Source organism: Cyrtonyx montezumae, unplaced genomic scaffold, assembly GCF_038088225.1.
Source record: "Cyrtonyx montezumae isolate F1298 unplaced genomic scaffold, pur_monq_1.0 scaffold_8, whole genome shotgun sequence".
Classification (NCBI taxonomy): domain Eukaryota; kingdom Metazoa; phylum Chordata; class Aves; order Galliformes; family Odontophoridae; genus Cyrtonyx; species Cyrtonyx montezumae.
The window spans coordinates 95,505,460-95,532,979 of NW_027072089.1; the positions used below are offsets into that span (position 1 = coordinate 95,505,460).

The following is a 27,520-nucleotide window of genomic DNA, read 5'->3' on the forward strand; positions in this document are numbered from 1 at the left end:
TCTAGGGGCAGAAAGGCATGGGTGAGTGTCTTTATTCTCTGCATGCAGCCCCACAAACAGATATATTCTGCTGGTGATACGTGTCACACCAGCTATCTTCTGATGAAGAAAATGAATGAGTAAACAAAGTAAGATACTTCTTTCGAAGGACATTTTATTATTAAAGTGGTGTGATCCTTTTGGAGTTTGAACTGGCCAGAAAGACAAACACTACAGAAGGTGTTAAAAATTACTTCAAAGAAGTAATTGGTTTGATCTTTCACAGTCTAACAATGTTGTAAGAGGCTGCTTGTTTTGTTTTCTTTTTTATTATTGTTGTTGTTTGTTTGTTTGTTTTTTGGATAAAATGCTTTCCTTGGTTACTACAGAAGTACCAGATTTCATGAAACACTGACTTCCTGGCTATAGGAGACGCTGTCTTTTGGCAGGCACAGGGAATGACCTTCTGGCTTGTGTTTTGCACGCATGTGAAAAATCAGTGGTAACTATTACAAACACAGAACGGCTCTCTGTAGAACACAGGCACAGGTTCGGAGCCTGGAGCTCCACAGTGTTTTGCTTTGCAGCGTTTGTGAGCGCTTCCCGCTCTCTGCTTCAGGGAACTCCGCGCTTAGCCAAACAGCAGCAATAAATACCAGCAGGGAATTTGGCAGCACAGTTTGCTCACAGTCCCCTCCAGCCCGACCTTGAGCGTCTCCAGGGGCAGGGCATCCACCGCATTTCTGGGCAGCCTCACTGCCTTCATCCTACAGAACTTTTTTCCACATATCCAGCCTACACCTCCCGTCTGTTACTTCGAAACCGTTTCCCTTTGTCCTCCGGAGCTGACCCACGGGCAGTCCCCCAGCAGGGCGGCACCGGCCTATTCCTCTCCCCATTTTTTGTTACGTGGGGGCACGGGGCCGCCTCTCGGGGGCCACCGCTCACCTGAAGCGCCGGCAGCCCCGCCTCTCCCAGCCCTGTCTTTAAGGCCCTCCTCCTCCTCCTCCTCCTCCTCCTCCTCCTCCTCCTCGTCCTCCCTCCCTCCATCCATCCATCCCTGCTCTCCGCCGCCGGGCTCTGCCTCGCCCGCCTTCCCCCACCCCGCTCCCCCCGCCGCCAGCCATGGCTGACATGAAGACCGGCATCTTCGCCAAAAACGTCCAGAAACGCCTCAACCGCGCCCAGGAGAAGGTGCGGGGCGGGAAGGGAGGGAGATGGGTGCCGGGGAGAGGCAGTCCGGCCGAGGGGCGGGCAGAGCGGATCCCCCTGCAGCGGGCGGCCGGCCGGAGCCGCCGTTACGTAACCGCCCCGGTTCCCACCGCGCCGCGGCAGCGCCCGGAGCCCCGCGGCGGTGCGGGCATCTCTCCGGCTCGGCTAGCGGCTGCCCGGCCCATTGCTGTCCCCTCCGCGGGGGTAGGTCGGGAGGACCCCGGGCTGCAGCCCTCCTCCGCCGGTGCGTGCGGGGTTCGCCTCGGCTCCCCGCCGCAGACGCGCTGCTTAAGAGGATTGCTTTGCCTTTAATATCCGCGCCTGCTCGTGTCGGGTTAAAGCGCTGCTCCCCTGGCCTGGCCGCCCCGCCAAGGGCTCGGTGCCGGGTTTGCCGCTTCGGGAGGGTTTTAGCGTTCGGCTGCTCCGTGTGTCGGAACAGGACCATGGACACAGGCATCAAACCAAGCTGAAAGGCGTTTCCGCGTGCCTGCGTGTCAGCTGTCGGCGGGGTCGTTGCGAAGCTGTTCAAAGCAGCGAGCGAGTGGCCTGCCATCCCTTACGAGCGCTATCGAAGCCTCGCTGCCCCTCCGGCCGCCGTTCTGCGCTGCTGTTGCGTGTTGATGTCACACGGCTCTGGAGAGCTAAAAGAGATTACTTTATGACCAGTTTTTTTCATATCTCTCTGCCTAGAAATCCCTCTTTACACTGAAATCTGAGGTGCTCTAAGGGAATAAAAATCACAGTTTATATGCTAGAAAGACTCCTATATAATCATGTCACTCTATAAATTTAATTGTTGAGATCATTAAAGGCAGGTGATGGACTTTCTCTTTCCGACTCTCCCCCCTAGCTCACAAGGTCATAAAGTACTGGACTTTTCAGTACCAAAGTTGTGATGCATTCGCTTTCTTGAAGGTTTCAACTGTGACTGTTTTCAGATGAAAATCTTCAAGATTTTGAGGAGATCTGGAGATTCTATTATGTAAGTTCAGCTGGGTCAGTAGCTGGAGCTGATATTTGTTTCCTGCAGTCTTTGTTGGTGTTGTTTGCTGGCACTGTTGCTGTTAACCACCTGGTAAATCATAGGTGTAGGTCTTAAAATCATATGTACTCCTTCCAGATGTGTCTGTGTGGCCACAGGAGATCTGTAGAAATGTACGTAGCACACCTTGACTTCAATACCTGAGGTCTTGGTGTCATGTCAAGTGCAGCTCATATTCTGTCCCCTTCCATCCCCCCTCCATTTTATTATTGTATGTATTTATTTGTTAATATAGGGAACAACTTTTATTGAGTAGATTACTTTTCAGGACTTGGAAGCCTAGGAGTTAGAAGTCTGATATTTGATGGTGTGAACAGGAGGGCTCTGTGATGAGTACATAATACCACACTGGCTTAGAGAGATTTTAAACACATTCTGAGTTGTTTTATCTTGTTACTTATATTGGATTTGAGCACCTGCAGTTTTCTTAATGTGTTCTTACAGTCAGCTGGGTTTATAATGCATTTATAAATAGTTTCTATTATTTGTTATTGTGTGGCAGCTGTATTAAAAATATGGAATGGCTATAAAATATGAGCCTTTATCTATGGAAACTATTTTTGTAATGATGCACCCATTATCTTCATTTCTTTGTTGTCTAGGAGAAATTTTAGTTGTATGCTCTAGGTAGTGTACATACCCATATACACGACTGCTTACTATTCGTATGACAAAAGCTAAATAACTAGTGGGAAAACAGATCATATTGGATAAATCTAGCTGTCTTGCATTAGAAGTGCTTAATCTGAGAGTTTGATGTTCTTGCTAAACAAGAACAGTTATTATTCATCTGTGATACAGTAAACTTCTGGTATTTCTATACTAGACTTGGTAACATGAGTGATGTTCTTTCTTTCCTTGTAAGGTTCCAGAAAATTAGTAAATTCCTTTACACTGTGGAAATGAGTGAAATAAATGTATCAATGTCTTGATATGTCAGTGACATTAGAAAACAGTCTAAATTAAAGAAAGAATGAAATCATGAGCTTAGAGTGCTAATGAGAGGAAGAAAGTGATGGTTCAAACTGGTCTGGACCAGGCCAGTTCTCATAGAAAAGACAGGACTTCAACAACCAGAAATAACTGTTGGTCACTCCATTTTTTTCATGTCAACTGGAATGTGGTACTTGTGAATCTGGGTACCTTGGCAGCCTGATTTTTATGCAAGAGTGCCACATGTACCAAACTACACCATTCAGAGAATTGCATGGGTTGGAAAGGACGTCTAGAGATCATCTAGTCCAACCCCCAACTCCACTGCATTTCTTTAATGCCTTTTCCTCCCACTATTTGGGAAGCATAGATGTGCTGAGCTTGCAGCATCTGCTGGCTATTGCCAACAGTGAGCTGAAGGATCTGGTTTAGAGTTTTAAAAGCATCAGAGGAATTCAGGAGCCTACATGCTAGTCATAAAAGTAGATGGAACACTGATATGTTTAAATGTCTGCTTATACTGAAAAACTGAACAGATGTATTTGTAACTGAAGCTGACTCAGTCAATACCGAGGACAAGTTGACTTGGATGAAAACACAGAGTTTGTGTCCCTGGATTCCTCTGAAAGCTTGAACTAAAACTGCCAACCCAATTTGTAACGCTAGTTACCACTCAAACCTCCCCATCATAACCTAACACCTTTAGCTGCACAGACTCAGAGTTGTCACAACACATCTGAATTCAGTAAGGCACACTCCTGCGAGCTGAAGTATCTTTGGAGAATCCAACTGGTGTGCAGCTTTCTGTTAGCTGACTCTATGGTTACATCCAAATGGTAAAGTAGTAAATGCTTGAGGTCAAGAGACTGTTGGAGGAGTAACTAGTGATTAAAGTTGTTGTAAAGGAGGAGCTGCCATAAATTGAAAGATAACTCCCAAGAAGATAATTTTCCAATTCTGGGCCCACCACGTGCTCTGTTACAACCAAAACAATGGCTCTAAAGAACTGAATGCGGATCTGCGTGTGGAATGCATTCATGAAAGACATGTTATGTGTATTCCACCTGCCTGTAGGTGCGATTATGTATCTCTAGCAACCTCAGGCTCATGAAGGAAAATTACTATCTAATGGTTTAAAACTTTGGCCCCACGTAAGCTATAAAATGTAGTGCACTGAACCCATTACAGAGTTATGACATACTGCAACATCTGTGTCCTTATTGGCACAGGTACATGCAAGGAAAGGGCGCTAGCATTTGTGAAGAGCTATTTGTTAAGCTATTTGTTGGCAAAGAAAATCAGTTGGATGTCGATAAATTCTCACGTGAATGCCACGGCCTAAACTATGCAGCCTTGATTTTTCTAGCTTCAGAGTCTAGTATAAAAAGCTCAAACTTACCTTTTTATTTTTTTCTCTGTCACATAAATTGCAGAAAAGAGGGAACAAAAGTGGTCATCTGGGCTATTTTTCTAATCCAAAGCAGAATCAGCAGTACTTAAATTATTCCGTAGCAACGCTTTTCTTGCCTGCTTTTGAAAATACCTAATGTTGGAGATTTTGCACTTAACCTAAAAGGATCTATACTATTGCTTAGGTAACTCCAGTCAGAAAGCTGTCTTCTCACTTAATATAAATTTCATTGTTCACAATTTCAGCCCTTTATTCTCCATTATTCTCCATCTTTCCCTGATATAGGGGGTGTTCTCTTTTTGCCTCAAAATTTACAAGTGGTTTTCTGGCAGACACTGTCATCGTGTCCTTTGATCTGACTGGAGCTTCTGTGTGACCCTTCCAAGCAGCCCAAAGAGTAGCTGCTCTTAAAATATTAATTGCTTTTGGTCATTTGGATTTTTAATATGCAGTGTAAAACATGGAGGTAGATTCCAGATGTCTGGCTGCCAGATGTGTAAGAAACGAAAGAGGAAATGGCCAGGGCTCATTCCTGTTATATTTCTTTGTGAAGATTTTCTTGTTACATGAAGCAAGGAAATCAGTTTCCTCATTTCCAGTTTTCTCCCCATTCGCAATAACAGCCATGGTCCTGTAAGTCATTGTATCTTCCCCCTTGTCACTTAGCTTCCATCAAATCATAAAAGTGCTGTTTACTCAGTTTTATGGGAATCAATATTGCCACATTCATTGACCAAAGTGTCATCAATACCAGGGTGACCTGCTCCTCTATTCTTGCTTGACAGTTTCATCTTCTCACTATTGTCTTTATTCCCATCTCCTTTTTTAGTTCTTGGGTGTATGCCTGCTCCTCGAACATTATCTGTGCAAGTGGTTTCCTGAGATTTGTCTGTCTCCTCATGCATTTCACTGAGAAGTAAAAAAGAAAACAATATCATTTGCTACTTACTGAGTTTGGGTCTCAATTCTCAGGAGTAGTGGAGAAGAAGGGTAGCAGATGGCTCTACTGCTTCAGGATGGAGTGTTTTCCTTGGGGAACATTTGCCTGGTTTAGTTTGTTGGTCTCGGCTGCAATGTCAGCTGCTTGGAGCTTCCAGTCCTGAATGTTTCAAACACTGGGTCTCTGGAGAGTTTAGGGAAAAATCTCCAGCATCCATTCTGTGCAGCGCTGAGCCTATGCTTTTCTTGAATAGGAGCTCATTTGATCCTAACCTGATGAGTAGCTGGTTAGTCAGTAGTCACCAGAATCTTAAACCAGAGACCAACTTGGAGAGCAGTTATATAGTTTTGTCATTAAGAGTCACAGCTGACTGGAGTTTATCCATCTGTTTGAGTGTTACATAAAACAGTCCTATTATGAGGAAGCATGTAACGTTTCTCAAGTTCCATTTGTGTGATGAGCTAATGTGGGAAGTAGCCTGTCCCTCTCCTTGGCTGTTCTAACATTTGATTTCTCGGTAATATTCTTCTGTATCTTTATCTTTAGCAGATGAATATCTGTAAGACACTGAAGAACTGAAGACTGGTATGGACAAGCATTTTGAAAACATCTAAACAGCACTGTACTGACTAGGAGTGGTGGCAGGGCAGTGGGAGAGTTCAGAGGCCTTTCTTTGGACAGAGACAGAGAGAAGTAAAAGGCTGGACCACTTTTCAAGTCTCTGACTCCCAGTGCCCTGCAACTACTTCTCAGTTGTTTCTCTTGTTTTTTTTTGTGGTTTTTTTTTTTCAAGCCACCCTTTCTTTCTTCTTTCTTTTTTCTCTGGTAAAAAGTTCCTGCTTTCTCCTAGTCCTCCCAGATATGTTCTCCTGCTTCATTCTCTGTGTCTGTAGCAGATTAATTCCTTTGATGCTTCCTTGAGTTCTCAGCTTGGAGTCTCTTTCACCTCATTTTTTTGCACCTAGAAGACTGTTAAATCTGTTGTTAGTAGTGACACAGGGCCCAGTGATACAGTCCATGAGCTGCAATCAATTCTCTTTATCTATGATACAAAAGAAGAGAGGAAGGCTTGCCAGTGTCCTGGGTTGTCACTAAAACAAGCAATTTGAAAAAGAATTTATAGTCTAAGTTAACAAACAGAAACTCTTATTTTCCAGAAACATTTCAAAAAATGCCATCAGTATAGCATGTGCACACACACACACCTGCACACCATGGCTGGCAAGATCACAATCCTACTTTTCCAGGTTTCACTTTGAAAAACACTACAAAAATAGCCCAATGTGATTGTGATTTTTGTTCTGTTTGAAAAAGTAAAAAGTGCCTAAGGAACACAGAATCTGAAGTTGTTTTCTAGATTGTGATAATCAGTAAACGTTTGCTTTTACAGAAGTAGAAGGTTTTGGTGATATGTGGCAGAGGTCGGCAATAGTGTGCAGTACTCTGGGAGCACAGTTATATCACATTTTGCTTCAATAAAACCTAATGAAGTGATCTACCTGCATGAGGATTAATATGCATAAGCACAAAGTACAACCAGATAAAAAGCTTCATTCAGATAAGTTTAGTTGAATAAAGATGATGCATTTTCAATTGAAAATAATCAGTACTTGAGATCTGAGAGAAGACTGATTTTATTTATTTATTTCACATCAAATGCATATATTAGCTTTAGAATCTGGGAGTTAATATCTTGTTTGCAGGTTGGGCATGTAGAGGAGTAGCTAAAAATTTGGTATTTTTATTACACTTCTACAGCTCTCTGTGGGTGCCATTATCCAATAAATCCCCTTCTAGATAGTTTAATGTGGATGAAACAGTTTTATCTTTTCACACTGGCCTACACACCATGGATGATTTTTTTAATACATGAAGCAAATGCTGAGAGCATTAAATCACTTTGTCAAAATAAAATTATCATTAATTTTAGGTACAGGACAAATATTAGGTCTGTTTTTACAAATAGAATGGTTAATGAGGCTAATTGAAATAAAAAATAACTGACTGGTTCATGTTGCTCAAATCTCTACTATGCACACTGGCATCACAAGAACAACAGAGATGCTAGGATCAAAGGCAGAACAAAGGAAAAATGTAATGGTATACTCAGCCCTGAAGAGAGGAAGGGAGCAGGGCTACATTCAGAAGTGGGTTATAGTGCTGGCTTAGGGCAGTGGTCTCCAAAGCTGGCCTTGATAAGGAGAGAAGCAAAGAGGGAGAAAAGCATGAGTTGCAAGATGCTGCAACCACAGCACTGTCACTTTGGGACTGCATTTAGGAAACATTAAAGGAGCAGATTCATTATATGAGAAACAGCAGGTGGAAAAACAACCACAACAGAACGAGATCAGTTTCCAAGTGAGAAGATGTCTGGATGAGGTCTGAAAATGAATCTGATGTCTTGTGATAGGAATTCAAAATATGGAGTTTGGGTTTCAATAAATGAAGTTCCTTTGAATTTAAGAAATACTACACTTATTCCTCTGTGTTCTGTGAAATGTCTTTTGGATTAATTAGTAAAGAAATGAATGTGCTCCTTATGATGCGACAGCCTCACAAAATGACAAAATGTGGCTTGTTGATAGCTCATCTCTCAGTGCCGCCTTACTTCTCAGCAAAAATGTGGGCAAAATTCACATGTCCAAGAGTCATAAGAGTAATATGGCAGGACAAAAGAGAGGAAACTCTGAGAAATATTTGGGGTCAAGAACACGTGTTCACAGGCTGCAGAATGAATGGCAAGCTTGAGTATGGAGTATTTTTGTCGATGTTTCAACTTGGATTGTGCTGTTTAGATCTGATTTCTGCTGAGAGAGCTGCTATGAAAAGTAATTTAAGAAATTGTACCCCACTGAAAAACCTATTTTAAAGGTGGCCTTATGCAGTATCAAGGCTGCTAAGTTGCATTTTAGGAGGTTCTATTTTTGTGAGCAGTAAATTGTGGGTTATCTTCCCCCTTCTAGAATCCAATTTCAAGTTTAACTCAAAGCTTTTGTACCAATATGTTGTGGAGTGTCCCTCCCTGGAGATGTTCAAGACCCACATGGACACTTACCTGTGCAGCCTGGGCTAGGGAGCTGCTTTGGCAGGGGGTTTGGACTAGATGATCTCTAGAGGTTCCTTCTAACCCCTACAATTCTGTGATTCTGTGAATATCCATTTGCTAATGTCCACAGTACATGCCCATCCTTCTAAAGGCTTATCCTGATATATGCTGTTTCATGATGTTGTTGGATTGCACTTTAATGTGTGGTATCTGAAGTGTTTAAAGGATTGAAGTAGTAATACAAACCCAGCACAGACTTCTTCCCTCCTCTTGTTGAAAGAATGATTTAATTTTTATTTTTACACTCCATTCTTTACTTGAATGAAAGCAGTCATCAATTGAGCAGAACTTATTACATAGTAATGGGTCTTGGAATATTTGCACATTTAGTGGATCTGGAAAAAGGCATTAAAAAAATCAGTCGCACATGCAGATCACTCTATTTCCCCCCTTTCTCCCTTTGCAGTTCAGGGTATTTTCAATCCCACTTCTGGTAAGCTGTTATCATTAAGTATTGACAAAAAAAAGGAACCAACTCTGGGGGGCTGTGATGAATTTCTGCCTTTTTTTTTTTTTATCTTTTTTTTTTATGACTTTAAAGAAGTAAAATAAGTGGAAATAGCAGAAATGCGAGGAAGGGCTTTCTAGAAAGTGTCACAAACTCACTGTGTTCTACAGTGTAGAATATTAGTAAGAAAAAGTATTTATACCTCCATCTAAACCAGCTTCATCTGTAGTGGTGGTGAACAAATGCTATCCTATGGAGTCAAAATCAGCTGCTGTACTACTGAGAAGAATTAGATAAGAGCTGTGTTTCATTCAAGGTTTTTACTGCTTGGACTTCCAAAAGAGCTTGGATCCCACTGACCTTACTCATTTAATTTAGGGTTGTTGGTTCTGAATTCCATATTCCTGAAGTATCCTTTCTGTGCAACTAAGGCTTGGCTGACTATGGTACAGAAGGTTTCTGCTCTGAATTCCTCAGTTGCCTATAAATGAGAGTCCAGGCAGGTGCTGAGAGTAATCTTTAGATTACTACATGAAAACAAAGTGTGTTGTCTGCATCTTCATCCAGTGTCAGCTCTAGTAAAATAAGAACACACCAAGTGCTTGCTGGGTGGGGCACAATGCAAAGTGTAAAGCTTTCCATCTGGGCAGGGGGCTATCTCTTTGCATTGCAGAAAAAGAGAGATTGCATTTGTGTTTACAGTGGCCCAGGAAAAAATGAGGTCCACGTCCTAAACATGGTTTGTCTGGTGCTTTCAGTGTCAGCAAAATAAGTAGGGAGAACACATTGTGTTTTTTTTCTTTTTTTTTTTAATCCCTATCCTAATGCTTTTATGCACAAAGGAGAAGAATTTTGCATCAGACTAGTCTGATGTGCCAACAGCCAAGTTGTTGAACAATTGTAAAATAGAGACATGTAAAAGGCGTTCCCTTGACACTGAGACACATTTAGGCTGAGCATCCATTACAGTGAATGAGAATAATCAGTGGGAAAACTTGCATTCACTTAATTGAATGTCTGACTGCAATGGGATGCTGGTAAAAATGGAAATCTAATAGACAACCAGAGTTTGTTCAAAATAAAAAAGTGCATTTGCTGTAAGAGTCTGTCTATCCAAAATGGAGTATGTGTAGATTTTCTTTGTAGATGTTTTTTCACAATGAAATATAAATGTTAGGAAAACATCATGTCTTCTCTGCAATGTCCTTTTCTGTGTTACCTAGGAACTAAGATTAAAAAAAAAAGTCTTTCACATATGCAGTCTTAAGAGAATTTTGTCATAACTTCATGTCAATAAGGCGAGAAAACACACCCGTGTTAATATAAACTGAACACAAACAGATGGCTGCATTACTTTTATATAATCTATGATTCCATGAAAATTAAATAGCTCAGTCTTAAAGCATTGGCATTTTAGTAAACAATGAAGAAGCAGGGTCCAATACATATGAGATAAAGCTGATATAAGACTAAAGCGATGCGGTTGATTAAGGTCAGCACCTCTATATGAGAATTTAAGTCTCAGTGGGGCTACCTATTTAGAACTAAAGGGGAAATCAATAACTTCTTAATCTTTCCGTATACTGAAAAAAAAAAAGAAAAGAAAAAAGACTAAAGGTTCAAATATGGACAGAAATACTAATATAACCCTCAGTTATATTTTTTAATATATTTTTGATAGAAGTATTACAAAAATGACAAATACGTAGGATTTACAGTTAGTATCGTATCTGTTAGGAGAGCATACATGTTGTCAAATATAAAATGCAGTTACTATTTATGTCATGTAAACATGACTTGTAGTAAAGAGCATAATTTCCAAACAATGGGTTGTCTTCTAATTCAGGACACGTCAGTGTGTATTGTTGCTTGGTCCATAAAATCTGCAGTAGCTAATTTTACTGCAGACACATGAAAATGCCTATACTCCCACCTGGGCTCTGGCTGATCCTTTAGTCTTTGACAAGCGTAGGAATAACAGAATTCTTCCTTTCTCACCGCCTGCATCAGAAAAGGCAATGATTTATATGGATTGGATAAGCCAGGGGAAAGGTCCTTCCCTAGCACAAGCTTTTGTGTGATTCATACACATACCAAGAGTTATTTTACTCTGTTAGTAATCTCACAGACATGTAGCAGACTGCCATATAGCAGAAGAATACAAAAATCAGCATCAACCAGCTTCCCACCTGGGTTACGTTTACTCCTGTTATCTTTTTTATTTATTTATTTTAAATGTTTTGAGCTGTTTTAATACAAAACTTGATCTTTAGTTGAATTGTGTAGGAGTTCAGTCTGAATGAAATAATTCAGATAAGAGACACGCATTGAGAAACACTGATTACATCCATCACAGTATTTAACCTTTATTTCTATTACAGATTAACTTATCAAATTACTCTTAACACGTATCATCAAAAGGTGTTCCTGCTTGTGTTGATTTTACTGGTAGCAGGGTATGGCTCTGCTGGTTAATTGTAATCCAGTTCTCCATGCTAGCACAATGCTAGCATGGGCTCTGTACTGACTCCACGTGGGACTGAATTTAGTCTTAGCTAGTTGCGTGATTTTCTGCAAATTACACCTGGTCATACATGTACATATATTGTGATGTAAGGGGAACTTTTACTTCCAGTATCCCTTCAGTATGAGAAGCCATTTTTCTCCTTGTTTTGTTTTCAGCAAATCTGACCTGTCATAGTAAAACTCCTGGCTGACCTAGCCCTGGTCTGCATAAGTTGTTACTTATATTTTGCTGATATTGTGTGGTTCATGGCTAATTTTAACTATTATTTCAGCACACTTACGGTGTCCATCAGGGGAAGTGCCTGGCACTGACTTTGTGCTAAGATTTAGCAAGGGTATATGCATATTCGCTCCCTCAAGCCGTTTTGCTTCCTACCCTTGCAACAAACGCCCACACAAAAATACAGAGGACTTAATAGAAGAGTCTGGGACCGTCTGTCACTGTTTTTAATCTTGCTAATCTCTCCTTGCCTGTTTGTACCCATCAGTTGGAACGTACATGCAGTTTGATTGCTCCCTTTTCATTTTATACACACCAACAACGTATTTTGTTTCACTTTATTTGAGGCCTGAAGGTGCAAAATGTTTAGTTTGAACCCAAAGAATTATTGATGTTTTTTCATCACCTCCTTTGCTTTTGCAGAGTAAATTCAAACATTTTACTGTTCCGTTTAAAATGGTGAAAAAAGAAATAAGTCAATATCATTACAAGAAAGAGGGAAGGGTAGCATATCAGGCTGTTTTCTTTGTGTTTGGAAGAATAATAGGGCTCTCTATTTTCCCTTAACATCTTATAAACAACCTAGGATGGATTTACTTAAAATGGGAGCAAATAATTCTTCCCTTCATTCCCTTTGCTTAGCATTTCTCAGTTTATTTCTTAATCCAGTGCACAGCCTGTACAGTACCCATCACTGCTTCTTCCTCTATTTCAGTCAGGCCAGTGTGTAAGCCTTCATGTCAGTTTTAATTTAGAACTGTAAAGTAATTTAAGCTGGAAGAGACCTATGGGTGCCATCTCCAGCTCAGGATGTGGACATTCTCAAAGCTGGGTCAGGTTGCTCAAGCCTGTGTGCAGTTGTGTGTAGAATCTCGTCAAGGACAGAGGTTGCCCAGATTGCTGTACCATCTCATGATGAACTTCCATTGCTCTGATCCTTTTTCTTTACACTACTGAGAAGCCTGTCTTTGCCTTTTCTTTAATGACCAGTTAAATATTCAGAGGCTAAAAACAGATTTCCTTCCCTTAACTCTGTCTTTTCCTGGTTGAACAGGTCCAGCTCCATTCTTACGCTGCATGCTTCAGATCCCTGTGCATCCCAGTGCCCCCCCCACCCCCCCCCCCAAGTTGTCACTGATGACTTGTCTTTCCTGGTTTTTGTGATGACTGTGGGAGACTTGATGGAATGAGCTGATGAAATTAAACAAGTATTCATGTTTTTTGCCACTCTCGTGTTCTGTCAGCCTATACAGAGACAGGGAGTAGTGTTGAGTGTGGCAGGAGCGTGGTACTGCCTACCTTGAAGTGAAAACCAGCCTCTAAAAAAAAACATAGGCAATCACTCCACATGGATAAGTGAAACTCTGGATCACAGCCTGCCTTTGGCTCATGTAGGTGAGTTCTTTGGAATCAGTGTAAATGTATCTGGCATAACTGAGAACATTTTTTTTTAAAAAACATGTTGATTCATCTTCACAGAAGCTTTTGCTTAATCAAGACTCGGAGTGCTCCCTATTACTTTACTTTATGGCCTTGTGGAACAGCAACGAATGGCAGTGTCTGTGTGCAGAAGTTCAGGATTCAGTCCCAGATGGCCTATTAGTCAGGCTTTGAATGAAATCCCTGATAGAAGGGACCATAGGGAGTGGGTCTGTAAATGTAGAAGCCTTACGTTGCATAATGTCTAGGTAAACATAGGAATTACTTAAAGATATTTAACACCATCTAATTGATGCAATAATCTGGGAGTTTCAGTGTGTTTCAGTAAGTTTTGCATATACAGCAGCATCCAAAATGTCCTAACTTCATCAGAATCATAGTTGCATTTCCTATCAGCTTTGCAGTATCCGTGCTCTGATGTTAACTTGTTCCTGTAATGTTTCTGTGGAGTCCAATAACAATGAATGTAATCCTTCTGCATATGATACACCAGGTGCAATTGTTTTGATTCCTCATAGCAGAGAGGAAGGACTCCGCAGACATGTTCCTTTTCCCATGCAGATACACTTCATGTAGACAGTTTGAGATCCTTTGCATTTAATTTGACATTTCCTAAATGCATTTACTGTGTGGAAATAGTTTCAGGTTAGGCTGCTTTGCGTGTACGCTGTATGGCTGTTCCATAAGTGCATATAATGTAGGAAGTGTGGGACTGGAACTTGCTGTGGTAGTCCTGCAAGGAATAAGTGTTCCTTCACATCTTCACATTACCTGTTGTGATGCCATATCTATAGTATGGAATCATCTTGTGTTTGCTATATGTCACAACAAATAATTTGAAGATAACCCACTGTTCTCTCCAGTGGAAATGCAGGGCTATATTCTCAAGTGCTGTATCAGCTCACATCAGCTTGCTGATTTCACTGACTTCAATACTAGATGAAAATCTGGCTGACATCTGGTGATTCTACCTACATTAATTTTAATGTCCTTGTGATGGAAAACTGTGCCCTAGGAAGACCCAATGATCATGCAGAGCCCTATTGTAAAGATATCTAAGGATCACACACAGAATAAGTATTATATATATATGACAGATCTTACAGTTTGCTGAAAATTATGCTTCCTTGTGAGGCAGAAAAAGATCTTTAATTGAAGCAAAAGCCTTCCGTGATTCCAGAAGTACTGCAAAGCAGTGGTATCTCAACTACTTTTCTAATCACTTCAATCTGAATAAAGACTATGTGGCTTTCAATATTTGTGTTTTTGGAGGGTTTGCTGAGGGCAGTAGATCATGCAACATTGCTTCAACCACTCCCCTTTGCCAAAAATTATAACTTTGTGTTTGATAGCTCTTCATAGATTTTCAACTATATATATATTTAAATTTTGAATATAATCATACCTCTGCAATGTGTTTCACTCTCAGTTCTGTTGTATTCCTTTATTTATTTATTTATTTTTGACAAAGTAGATGCCTTGGGGTATGGGTTAGACCTCAAATATTCTATAACTAACAATTTTTTGCTAACTGATTTTGCAGGCAGCGTTTATTTTTTAGTTTCCAGTCTGTGTCTAATGTGCAGTTAGCATACAGAAAGCCAAAATGCAGAACAAATATAAATCCAGTGATAAAACTGTTTCTTTGGAGACTAGAGATCTAGAAATCTAACATAAAGAGGCCAGAGCAAACAAAGAGATGCTACAAAAGGAGGGAAAAATGAATGGGCACCCATCTCTGAGCATCTAGGCTCGCAGGGAAAGAACTCCAAAGGAGGGATCTCTAACAAGAGAGCCTTCCTCAGTGGCAGTCAACCCTTAAGCGAGGTCTAAGTGGGTTGGAGCCAGAGTCCACTCAAGACCTCTGGTTGCACAGTTGAAGTGCTGGCCAGGTCTTTCTTTCAGGTGCTCAATCAGTGGTTCAGGCTGTGACTCAGCAGTCCCCATGCATCTGCATTAAGTACTCTGTAGCATTCTTTCATCGTTAGGATATGAAGTAACAAAACATCTGTGTGATCTCTGAAACTGTTCCGAAGATTTGTGAAGAACTGGTGTATTTTGCCATATTAAGTAGATTTGATGTATCTTTTGTCCCTCTTCTGGTTAAAGCACAAAACAGAATGAAGCATCTATTTTCTTTTTCTTTTATAGATTTTTTTTAATTTTTTTTCTTTTACTTTAAAGAAACATCCCCCACCTCTCACCCTTGAATTACATATGGATGGGAGAGAGTGGGAAAGGTGTGGACAGAAGACTGTTAATGCCAGGACAGCTCAGAACGCAATGTTTCAGATTTCTTTCATCTCTTCTGTTGTATAATGCCATCAATACTTCTCTGAAACTTGATTTGATAAGCTCAGGTTGAGTCCAGTGGTAGTCAGAAAATACCTCTGATATTGTGTGTACGCATGCATTTTTCATTAGAGGTCATTGTTTTTCTCTTGAACAGAATAAAAAGGGCTACAGAAATCTATTAACCTGAAAGAGCCTAGATGTTAGAAAGCTAATGCCAGCAGCTTTGCCCTTATGATGAAATGCTGTCAAGAAATCTTTAGATCTCATCAACTTTAAAAAGATTTTCATCTTATCACTTCTCAGATTTTGCTAGCATTGAGATTTTTATGGCACTGTTATGTGAGGTCATCTTTGGGAATGGGGGAAACTTTTCTGTTTATTATTTTTAATTGCGCCTGCAAATCAAAGCACAGTGACAGAACAGTTTGAATATTGTACAAGTGATTCCTCTTGTATAAATTATGAATCAAATGAATACACTTATTACACCTGGTCAGAGTTTTCCTACTGACATTCTTCCTTAAATTGAGAACAAGCATTTCTACTGAAAAATGCCCCATAGTGTGTTAAATAGGGGGTGTGTTTTCTTTGTTGATTATTTTCATCGTCTTTAAATTATTTTAAATGAGATAAATATTTAGATATGTAGTAGAAGCTCAACATCTGACTGCTTCTGAACATAAGTAGATCTTTTCTACCTTTGCAATCTTAAGTGATACTGTGAAGTTGGTCTGCAGTTCTGACCTCGTTGATTTCATTATTTTTCTTGCTATTTTCTTTTTCTTTCTTTTTTTTTTTTTTTTTTTTTTTTGGCTGGGGGAGTGCTTAGCTTTGGAGATTATTTTATATGATAGTGTTCAGACAGAAAACTTGTTCATCATAGATGGTCTATGGATGAATGCAGCTTGAACCTCCAAGAAAGTTCATAAAAATTGTAGATATGATGAAGATGTTTCAAGCAGAAAAAAAAAAAAGATATTAACCAAATGCTGAGCTGCAGTATAGCAAATCAGATTAATGACTTAATATATGAATTGCATGTATTTAGATAAGGTACCTAGGGCAACTACTCATACTTTTAGAGCACATCTGTCATAAATGACCAGGAGACAGATTTAAATGACTTCAAGTTTCAGTTTCTGAGGAGACAGATGGGGTGGTGGTAGGGAACAAAATTTAAATAGTCTGTCCAGTGTCTCTGAAGACCATATCTGTATAATGTTGAAAAAATATCAAAACAGTGTGCCAAAAATTTGGATTTGTGTAAATAGAACAGTTCAATGAGAGAAGCAAACAGACACCTCCATTTCTTAGCTGTGAAAAGGATTCTTAAAAGAACTGATGAGAGTGTGATGATTACTGGACTTGTACAGAGGACATCAAGTGTGTTAGAGGAAGGAAACTAAATCCAGGGATGTCAGCAGATCCTGTTTTAGAGGGTACAGATTGAGCAGAATCAAGGAGGGCATCTTTCTACACACACACACACACACACACACACACACACACACATATATATATATATATATATATATATATATATATATATATATATACAGAAATGATTGATTGTACCTAAATTTATCACTTCTGATGAGATGCAGGTAGAAAAGATTCTGGCTAATGTCCCAGTCGTCACTCAAACTTGGCACTGCAGGTATTGCTGCTAGATGGAATAGGCAGTATATTTGACTGACTTCAGACTGTGCAGCAAGCCATAGGAAGAATGAAAAATGAAATGATAATCCAAATTAACTTGACAAACATAGCCAAAAAGCTGAAATTTGGTAAAAATGAACAAACATCAACAGTACAAGGCCAGTCCAAGATCTTCTTTTAGGAGTGATCAGAGCTAGTGGAGTAATATTTTTGAAAATTCAAAAAGTAAAAAAATATTTAACCAAGTCACTGTTGTTAACAGTTCCATTGATGACCTTTGTGTAGTTTTGGGCAAGAATTACTTGAGAAGTTGAAAATATACAGAGATCATGGAGGAAAAAATGAAATACAACAGAATTGCTGAGGAATTTGGCTTTCCTCAGCCTAGAACAGATAATACTAAGTGCAGAGGTGATATTCTCTTCTATGTGAAACTACTTACTATTCCCAGCCTGGAGTTTGTTTAACTAATGGTAACTCTTTTCTAGGCTGTTAATTCCTTGAGAGCATATATATCAAATTTCATTGTTGCAAAACTTTAAAATTTTCATTTATGAATTGTGACTTGGAGGGTATCCCTTCAAGGGTAATGCTTTGATTTCAGTGAAATGATTACAAACAGGAAGAAATAAAATCCTTCTAATTGGGCATGTTTAAAATTCAAAATAGAGCATGGAAAGGGGACTGTTGTATCTTCTGTGATTCTGCAGCTTAGTTTTTTTCTTTCCTTAAACCTCTGTTGTGGTTTGTCAATGAAGGTCTGCACTAGAACATGACAAGTAGCAAAAGCTGGCCTATAAATATTTATCTTGCACAATCTTGAATCTGAATGCTGGCATGAGCTTGTTTATGAACAAGATTAATTTTTGCTACTTATAGGTAAAATCTGAGCCATTGGAATCATCAATACCTACTGGAAACTCAATTAAATATTTTTTAACTGCTTCCTGAGCTTACAATCTTTGTTTTTCTAGATTCTATCTCCTGTTAGAGCAGATTTGTGAGTAACATTGGAGATACTGTAGCTTTCTGTTCTATGGAAAAAAAAAATAGAAAAAATAACAAAATATTCTGTCATTTATGAATCTCTGTCATTTAGAGACAGTGTAGTAACATGTATATCTTCCTAGATTTTATTCTGTTAACAATATTAATGTGTCTCACTACTTGTCACTATGCAAGCTAGAGAAGTTGATCTGTTGTGGCACAGCAAAAAATAGTGGTCTCAAGATTTGACTTTTGGGTCCTCTTCAGGGCACTGAGAGGCTCCAAATGGAAATTTCCAACCTGAAGATGTTATATGCTTGAAGCAATTTCTCCAGTTAAAAACCAGGCTGGTAAGTTTGTAGGTGTCATGAAGTTGAGTTCCTGTTTCACAAAGCAGAGCAAGTGTTGTTTTGCTAGTAGCAATCTGTTTGCAGTATCTGAACTGTGAGTCAGATTCTGGCTGTGGCTTAATTACAAGGGGGAAAAATGAGAAGAAATGACTTCAAGCCTGGTATTGCTTGAATTGCCTTGCTCTGACAGTCCTTTGGGTCTGCTGAAGGCACCAGATTTTGTGGTGCATCTAGGAATTAGTCCTAGTGTAGGGCCCTACATCAAAAGCCCAATAGAGGTCTTAATTATTTATTTTGAGCATAAATTATTTCTTGACTTTCAGTATTGAAAGCTACTGTCTTCTGCCAAGGCTGGAATGAATTAATGTGTTGATTGCTCACAGCGTTGCTTTTAAGTCTCAGTTGTGAAGTTAGAAATCCAGGGAACGTATTTTAATTTTGATGAATCCAGATGTGTAAGCATCAGGAACAGGATGCATCTACTTGTGTGAGCTGTATACACAGCCAGCTGAGTGAGACATCTATTGATCAAATACTCCCTTTGTTGTAAAGGCCATGAAACAAACTGAGGAAAACTGTGATGAGTAACTAAACACATGCAATGAGCCTCACATTACTTTGAGGTACCCACGCCTCTTTGTTGAAACACAGTGGAATGATGTGGTGATGTGGTTACAGCTGACCAGCCTGGCAAACTGATGTCCTCATGCTGAAGGATGGTAAGCATCTGTGTTTTCCACTAGCAAAAGTGTTCCAGCATTGAACAAAAATGTAATATCTATAATGTATTAAAATGTCTCCTTCTCTGGAGATGTTCAAGACCCACCTGGACACCTACCTGTGCGACCTGGTGCAGGGAGCTGCTTTGGCAGAGGGATTGGACTCGATGATCTCCAGAGGTCCCTTCCAACCCCTACAATTCTGTGATTCTGTATTCCCAGTTCCAGCTTGCTTATGGACTCAGTATGCTGACTGCTGGCTCCCATGTGGTCTTGCTAATTCACGCATCCTCCAAGTGAGGTTCAATTCCCACTCCCCTGTTATGAGATCCTTCTGACTTTCCTTTAATTCTACTGACCTCTTCCTGAATGGGAAATGAGATTGAATAAAAATGCCACAATAGAAATCAGATGGAAATAGTAAACGTAACTAGAAAGATCATTATGAGTAGTGTAGGCATAGAGCAATTGTTTGTGTGGAAACGCTGAGTCTTAAGTTACTGTGGGGTGAAATATAATCAGAAGTGTTAATTTACATCATAGGTTACATAACTTTTTGCTTTCTCTTCAGCTCTTCTTAATGTCAAAAGGAAGTGAAATTATGAATAATTGAAATCTTGAAACAACCATCTTTATGGATATTTTCAAATTAAGATTTGTTATGATCAGAATAGCACAGTGGGATTCTTTCTCTACTGAGTGGTGGAATTTGCCAGAAGATTGGGGAATATTGTATGTCTGTTCAAAAGTCCGGATCTTTATTGATTTGGTTTATTTGTGTTTTCTTTCCACTCTAAACTAAAACTATTCAGATCTCAATAGAAACAGGAGGAATAGATCCATTTTAAGGTACGTATATTGTATTAGCACAGTCCTTCAGTAAGTGCTGACTGAGGTGTTTGACTATCTGGTGTGTTGTGGCCCTCCACCTGTGTAACCAGAGGTGTAAAACACCAAGACCACAGCTGGTTGTCTGTGGGGACAAACAGAAGAGAAGAGGGTCACCTTCCAAGCCCTCTCCATGTCATACGCTCTCTCCACCTGGTATCACAACATTCAAATATCTGGCCTCTTGCCATGAGTGTTTTTCCAAGAACTTTCAAGCATCCAAGGTTCTGCATGCATTGTAGAATCTCTATCAGGTTTACATTATGCATACATTTTTTTCTGTCTTCAGATCATCTCATGGCATAACTTAATGTCCATTACTTTTGTGCTTGTTGTTTTCAGAAGACTGGGTGGTCTTTGATGACCTTGTGTGCACCAGAGCAGCAGGAGTCCAAGGGTGGAATTTCAGGAACACCTTCATAGTATTTACTTGGGTTTGCATTTCAGTTTTGTTTTGTTTCTTGTTCCAAAGGCATGATACTTGAGTTGGCCATAAGCTGTAGTGATGGGGCTCCATGGTTCTTGTCTATGGCTTTGCTGAAATAGTTCTGCATGGCTCTGCATTGTGCCTGGTAGCTGTACCCTTTGCCTACACAGAGGAAAAATGCTGTTAGGCAAGTAAGAAAACATATACAGAAATTCTTCTTTTTGAAAACTTCTTCCAATTTGGAACTGAACACATCAGACCTGAGTTGCATTGTTTTTTGACAATTCTGGTTAGTATAATCCTTCTCTACTGAGAAAAAGCTTGCATTTTTATACTATTGTCTCACAGTGTGTATAAATTCCCAGAGAGCAAGCAATCTGAAAATACATAAATGTGAGTGATAGGTTGGATTGCTTTCTGTACCCTCCTCCATGCTAACTCATAGCTGATATGCAGTGTCCTATGAAGCATCCTTCTCACCTTGCTGTGTTCCTGTTGAATAATTTTTGCTTATGTGGAGCAAGCATATCAAGAAACTGCATAGAAATTCCTCATAAAGGATTCATTCTTCATATTGTAAATGTATTATATAAAATTTAACAAAAATATATGAACTGTTTATATTACAAACTTAAAAGAACAGCAGTTTTTAAAAAAATATATTTTAAATAGGTTTATGTATTCTTATGTATTTAGGCTGCAGTTATATTCAAGGAAAAATGTTTTTTGATGACAAATTTATGCTGTTAAACAAGGAGATAATAAACTCTTAAGATACACAAGAATCTTAAGTAAATTAAAGCAGTTTTAAACCATGAGTGATTTTTTTTCCTAGCTGCTACTGGTTTGTAAACTGCTAATAAGCATTGCATGTGATTAACTAGCAATTATTGCTTCATAACTTGTTAATGAAGAGTAGAAGCTATATGCTGCTACTGAGGATTTGGAAGCACAATAAACAGGCAGACTTGATCTTTTAAGGTCTGATAATTTCAGATACAGAGCTTTGAGATATGATCTTATTCAATCAGTGCAGGGGGAGAAAGGATTGATGTATAAAATAAAAAATAATACAAATAAAATTTTTGTTCAAATTTTTCATCACAGTTTTTAAAGAGGTTTCCAGATTTGTTACTATTATTTGCTGCTGTTAGCAATAACAGGAATACTGTGTACACTGTGAAAGCACTGAAGCCATTTTCTTTTATAGTTGCTTTCATCACCCTATCCAAAAATGTAGGGGTAGTTTGACCCTATATCAAGAGATGCATAGCAAGAAAAATAGTAAAATATGATCTTCCTTCTGACAGTTAACCAGATTGAACATTATTCTTGCAATACTAAGAGCCTCCTGGAATTTATTTGCAGGAAAGGCCTGATCAATATGAAGCTGCATGAGCATGGGAACAGTTCTAAGAGGCTGGTCAGCACTGCTTGTCTGTAAGGAGCTGAATAGGTGGAGATGGCAATACCAAAATGTGAGCAGGTGTCTAATTACAGTGGAATTAACTATTCTGGTGGAAATTATGTTTCTGAATGCAATCTGATCATCTCTTGTACTGTGATTTTGAACAGATTTCAATTTCAAGTTATTTATTGCTTGGTCACTTACTAGCTTGTCTATAACTGGGCTAAAGTTATAAACTGATTTACTTGTTTATTTTTAAAATATTTGAAATAGTAATACAGTTTTAAAAATAATTATCATGTAATTTAAATAAATTATTAGTAAAAAGCAGATATTTATATATTCAGATTGATAAAATATTCTTTCCAATTTAAACCAAGAATAAGAGGTAAAAAGTGGAGCAGAAAAGATGATGAATGTGGTGAGCTAGCGAGAAAAGTCCTCGAGAGACAGGAAAGAATGAGTGGGACTAAGGACCCAAAAATCATGGAGATGCTGTAACATAAAAACAGACAAATAAGAATCTGAAAGGAAACTGAACAGCAATGAACAGAGTATTTGTACATTTCTCATTAATGTAGACATGTATTTAGTTTGGGAGAACAACAGTTGTTTTCTTTCAAAAATGCTAGCTAATTTTGGTGGTTTCTCTCATGATATACCTTGGGGACTTGATGCTGTTTTGCTCAGGAATATTTGTAATAGGACAGAAGATCCTGATGGAAGTCTGTACAATGCCTATTTGTTGTCAGTGGGATTTCCAACAGGAGAAGCCATGATGCACAGAAGAAATCTGACTGTGCATTATACTTTTAAGGGCTTTCTGAAAGATGACTTCCTGGGTTAGCGAAGGTTGCTTAGCTAAAAGCCCGTGATTATTTCCTCTTTCTGTTGTAGCAGGATTATGCTGCAACAGAAAGAGCCACCTTGTGTTTCCACATGTATTTTGTATCTGGGTAAGGTTACCTCTGTTTTTAAAATCACCCTTCATTTCATTAAGAGCTTCTATAGCAAACAAATTGATGATCAAGTGTATGTCTTTGGAGAAAAAAAAACACAACGCTATGCAACGATAACAAAGCTACTACTACAATAGCTATGGGGCCATGGGAACATGCCTGCCAGAGCTGAGGTTTTACTAGCCATGATGGAGCTGCTGCTCTTGCAAAGCCATGCAAACCCACCCATCCTTGTGTCTCTGCACACCCCAACACTTATGTTTTGTGATAAACCATCTGGTATTCATTTAGCTTTTGTATCCTTCCTTTGCTACAACAGCTTCCAGATCCTTCAAGTCAAACAACTGTAGACATTTGACTGCAGGATAATTAAAATAAATTGTATGAAGATTTTTCAGAATTGAGATATTTTCGGATTGCAACTTTTCTGCACCAATCTGGCATTGCAATAGCAGAAATGAGTTTAGAGGGTTTTCTTTTATTATTTTTCCAGTATGAAGACCCAGAACTCAGATAATGGGCGAGCATGAATTGAATATTGCATATGCTAACAGTACTGTCTGTACTGTTTTTTCCCCCAGGAAGAAAATACTCTGTGTTCTTGCCAAAAATCAGTGTACTTGTTCCACCCTGTAGGTCACTGGTGTACATATGTGTGCGGAGGTTCTCATTACATATGTTTCCTGGTGCTCCCCTGAGCTGTGTTAAAACTAAGAAGCAGGTAACCTCCAGTGAGGACATTCAGTTAAGCTCAGCGTCTCATACGTTTACTTTCTGGCAGCATGCTCCTTCCCACAGTTTCCTCAAGTGATGACAATAAATGTGCATTTTCATTCTCTTGCTGGCACTGACAGGACTCACCTTGCTCAGGGACTCAGTGAGTCAGCAAAGTGTCTTGCAGAGCAGCAGAACGAAAGCTGCAAACCCATGCTTGTGAAAAATATTCATTTACTGAAAAGCCTTTTTTGTTCAAGAGGGAAAAACAACTGAACAGATACACAGTTGTTCGCCAGACTTCTCACGAATAAAGCTTCTCAATTTACAATTAAAAAAAAAAAATCCCTGGTCTGATATCTTGGCATACACAACCCAAAATGTAGGAGTTAAAGTAAGTTCTTGCTGTCACTGATGATAAAACAGATTTTTCAAACAGGGTTTCTTTCTCAAAGTCTATGAGTGACTTTAATGTAAAATATAATCCAATTCTCTTGGCACAGCAGATTTAACAAAGGGAGGTATAATAATTGTGTTTTAAAGCCCAGCATAAATAGACACACTTCTTGAAATGCATTGGAAATTGTTCTGCTAAGTAAGGAGATATTTTTATAATGGGTTTTAATCACACAGCAGCAAGATTTACTGAATAAAAGGTCAGCTTACACAGAATTGGTCTTCAAAAGTACAATCATTTTAGATAGACCAGAAAAAAAAATCTCTGGGTTTGATTGTTGAATTTTGATTTTCCTTGGTTATGGAAACTTCTTGCTTAGTTTCTTGCATAGAAAGATGTATGAAAATGATGAGTTGAGCAGATTAGTTGTTCTCAGAAGAATTTCATCCTTGAATTGCTCAGCTCTCACCTCAAATTCTAGCTAAAATTTGAAGATGCCAATGTAATGACCTCTTCATGCAGCATACAGTGATCAGACTTTCCGGATCCCACAGAAAAAGATGAGTAATAACTGCACTGAAGCAGTGTAGGTTGGAACTGCAGGGCAGAACCACGTCCATTATGTCTCTTTCACTTAATGAATATTGTTTCATCCTTGTGTTTTAGGGACTGAGGAAATGTTGTGGTTTTCTGGCTATTATTTGCTTAATAAGTGATAGTATATTTATAGTTGTTCTGTGATACTCAAGCAGTTCTTCACAAAATGAGAAATAGGGAATTATGACTGCAAAAGCAAAACTAGGACATACAAACTACTGAGAAATCTCAGTACTATCCATGTATCAAGGGTGAGCTAGAGGTTCTGCTGGTGTGTCCCTTGCTACACAAATGCAGCACTTTCTCCTGATACGCAGCTTATCTACAATCTTAGGAATATCTAGTCCTCCAAGTTATGCAGGGTACAAAGCATTAACTTGGAAAAGCTGAATACTCATTAGCTTTCATATCATATCACAGATGTTGCTAAGGCTCTTCATCTACTTGAAAGTACTGCGTATGAGGTTCCTAACTTGTGATGTTCAGTGATGTGGTGCAGAGGGAAGATGGTTTCTTACAGTAGAATGGTATTTTTTCTAAAGAAAATGTTCAAATGGACTTAATGGGTTTGCTGGATTCAGACTAATCTTTAAAAAAAAACCTTTGCTCACACGCTATTTATTTATTTATTTATTTTGTCTGTGTTTGGTTATCTCCAGTAAATTTACTGCAGTAGATTCTGAACTGAAACTGAAAAATCCTTTTGAGGTTAATTTGTCTCATGACCCAGGAAACTGGCAGAAGATTTTATAGGTTTTGGATTTGATTCCAAATTTGATTTGGATTTGATTTGGATAAGATTCCAGCTTATCCTAAGGTGAGGTTTTTCTATCTATAACTAGGCACTTTCATCCATGTGATGCTCAATTTCAATTAATAAAAATACTAAATACTAATTACTGGATAAATACTAAATACTTATTACTGTAACTTAACTTCAGAGCCGTTAAATTTTGGCTCTGTCAGCATCTGTCTTTCAGAGTCCATCTCTTTCTTTTGGCATCTTTACTGGCATCTTTTTGGAATGTAGATCTGCTTAGAAGATAAATAATTTCAATGCAATTAACTGGTTGTAATTGTATGATTGTGTAGAAATTATATTTCTTAGTTTTATGGGTAGAATGTTGTAAAGTTAATGCCATGTATTTTAAGGCACGTAATAAAAAATACATCACATGCTTCTCTTGAATTTGTATAAGGCTCCCTCCTGTGCTTCCCATGTTCTCTGTCTTGAACTAGGCAACCTATATATGATCTATATATGATCTTGAGGGAAATCACATGACACGTGCATGGCAATAAAGGGATCAGACCCAGCCAGCACGGGTTCACCAGGGGCAGATCGTGCTTGTCCAACCTCATCTCCTTCTATGACTGGGTGACCAGACAGGTAGATGAGGGAAAGGCTGTTGATGTAGTCTACCTGGACTTCAGCAAGGCCTTTGACATGGTCTCCCACAGTATTCTCCTAAGGAAACTGGCAGCCCGTGGTGTGGACAGGTTCACTCTTCTCTGGGTGGAGAACTGGCTGGAGAGCCGTGCCCAGAGGGTAGTGGTTAATGGAGTTAAGTCCAGCTGGCATCCCGTTACGAGTGGTGTCCCCCAAGGGTCAGTTTTGGGGCCCATCTTGTTTAATATCTTTATTGATGACCTAGACGAGGGAATTGAGTGTACCCTCAGTAAGTTTGCAGATGACACCAAGTTGGGAGGATGTGTCAAACTGCCTGAGGGTAGGGAGGCCCTTCAGAGGGATTTGGATAGGCTGAACAGCTGGGCTGAGCTCAATGGGATGAGGTTCAATAAGACCAAGTGCCGGGTCCTGCACTTTGGCCACAATAACCCCATGCAATGCTATAGGCTTGGGGCAGAATGGCTTGAAGAATGTAGAGAGGAAAAGGACCTGGGGGTGTTGGTTGATGCTCGGCTTAACATGAGCCGGCAGTGTGCCCAGGTGGCCAAGAAGGCCAACAGCATCCTGGCCTGTATTAGAAATAGTGTAGCCAGCAGGAGCAGGGAGGTGATCATCCCCCTGTACTCAGCTCTGGTACGGCCGCACCTCGAGTACTGTGTTCAGTTTTGGGCCCCTCACTACAAGAAGGACATTGAGGCCCTGGAGCGTGTTCAGAGAAGGGCAACAAAACTGGTGAGGGGTCTGGAGCACAAGTCTTATGAGGAGCGGCTGAGGGAGCTGGGATTGTTTAGTCTGCAGAAGAGGAGGCTCAGAGGAGACCTTATTGCACTCTACCACTTCCTGAAGGGAGGTTGTGGTGAGGAGGGGGTGGGCCTCTTCTCCCTGATGGATAATGACAGGACGAGAGGGAATGGCCACAAGTTGCGCCAGGGAAGATTTAGATTAGACCTGAGGAAACATTTTTTTTCTGAAAGAGAGTGGTCAGGCACTGGAATGGCCTGCCTAGGGAGGTGGTTGAGGCACCATCCCTAGCGCTGTTCAAGAAGCGTTTAGATGAGGTGCTAAGGGATTTGATTTAGTAGTTGGGTAGGGATAGTGATAGGAGGATGGATGGACTAGATGATCTTGTAGGTCCTTTCCAACCTTATGAACGTATGAACCAAATAAATTCCCCTTTGGCTGATGAAGATTCTCATCTAAGTTGTCATGGCAGGGGAATTAGATGCTGCATTTCTACCTCTTGATTACTTGATCAATTTCCTTCTGATATCTATTTGATTTTATCCTGATGGGTTTTGAAGTTGTCCTGACTTAACAGTAAGTAGTTCCTGACTTTTCCAGGCTTCAGTCTATGCCAAAAGTGTATTGTTTGTATTTTTTTCTTTAAAATTTACACACAGTTCTTTCTGAGTTTATTATTATTATTATTATTATTATTGATCTTGTTCTTGA

At 39.5% G+C, this 27,520-nt stretch overlaps 1 protein-coding gene across 7 annotated transcripts in view; it reads left to right on the forward strand.

The window, feature by feature from the left end:
* The first annotated feature begins 1,092 nt into the window (after window positions 1-1,092).
* Window positions 1,093-27,520, forward strand: part of AMPH (amphiphysin) — a 105,219-nt gene continuing 78,791 nt past the window's right edge. For all 7 annotated transcript variants that reach the window (XM_065752740.1, XM_065752733.1, XM_065752735.1 and 4 more), the window contains exon 1: window positions 1,093-1,173. In XM_065752740.1, coding sequence (XP_065608812.1) covers window positions 1,105-1,173 — 69 coding nt within the window. In that variant the 5' untranslated portion in view covers window positions 1,093-1,104. The remainder of the gene's footprint in view (window positions 1,174-27,520) is intronic.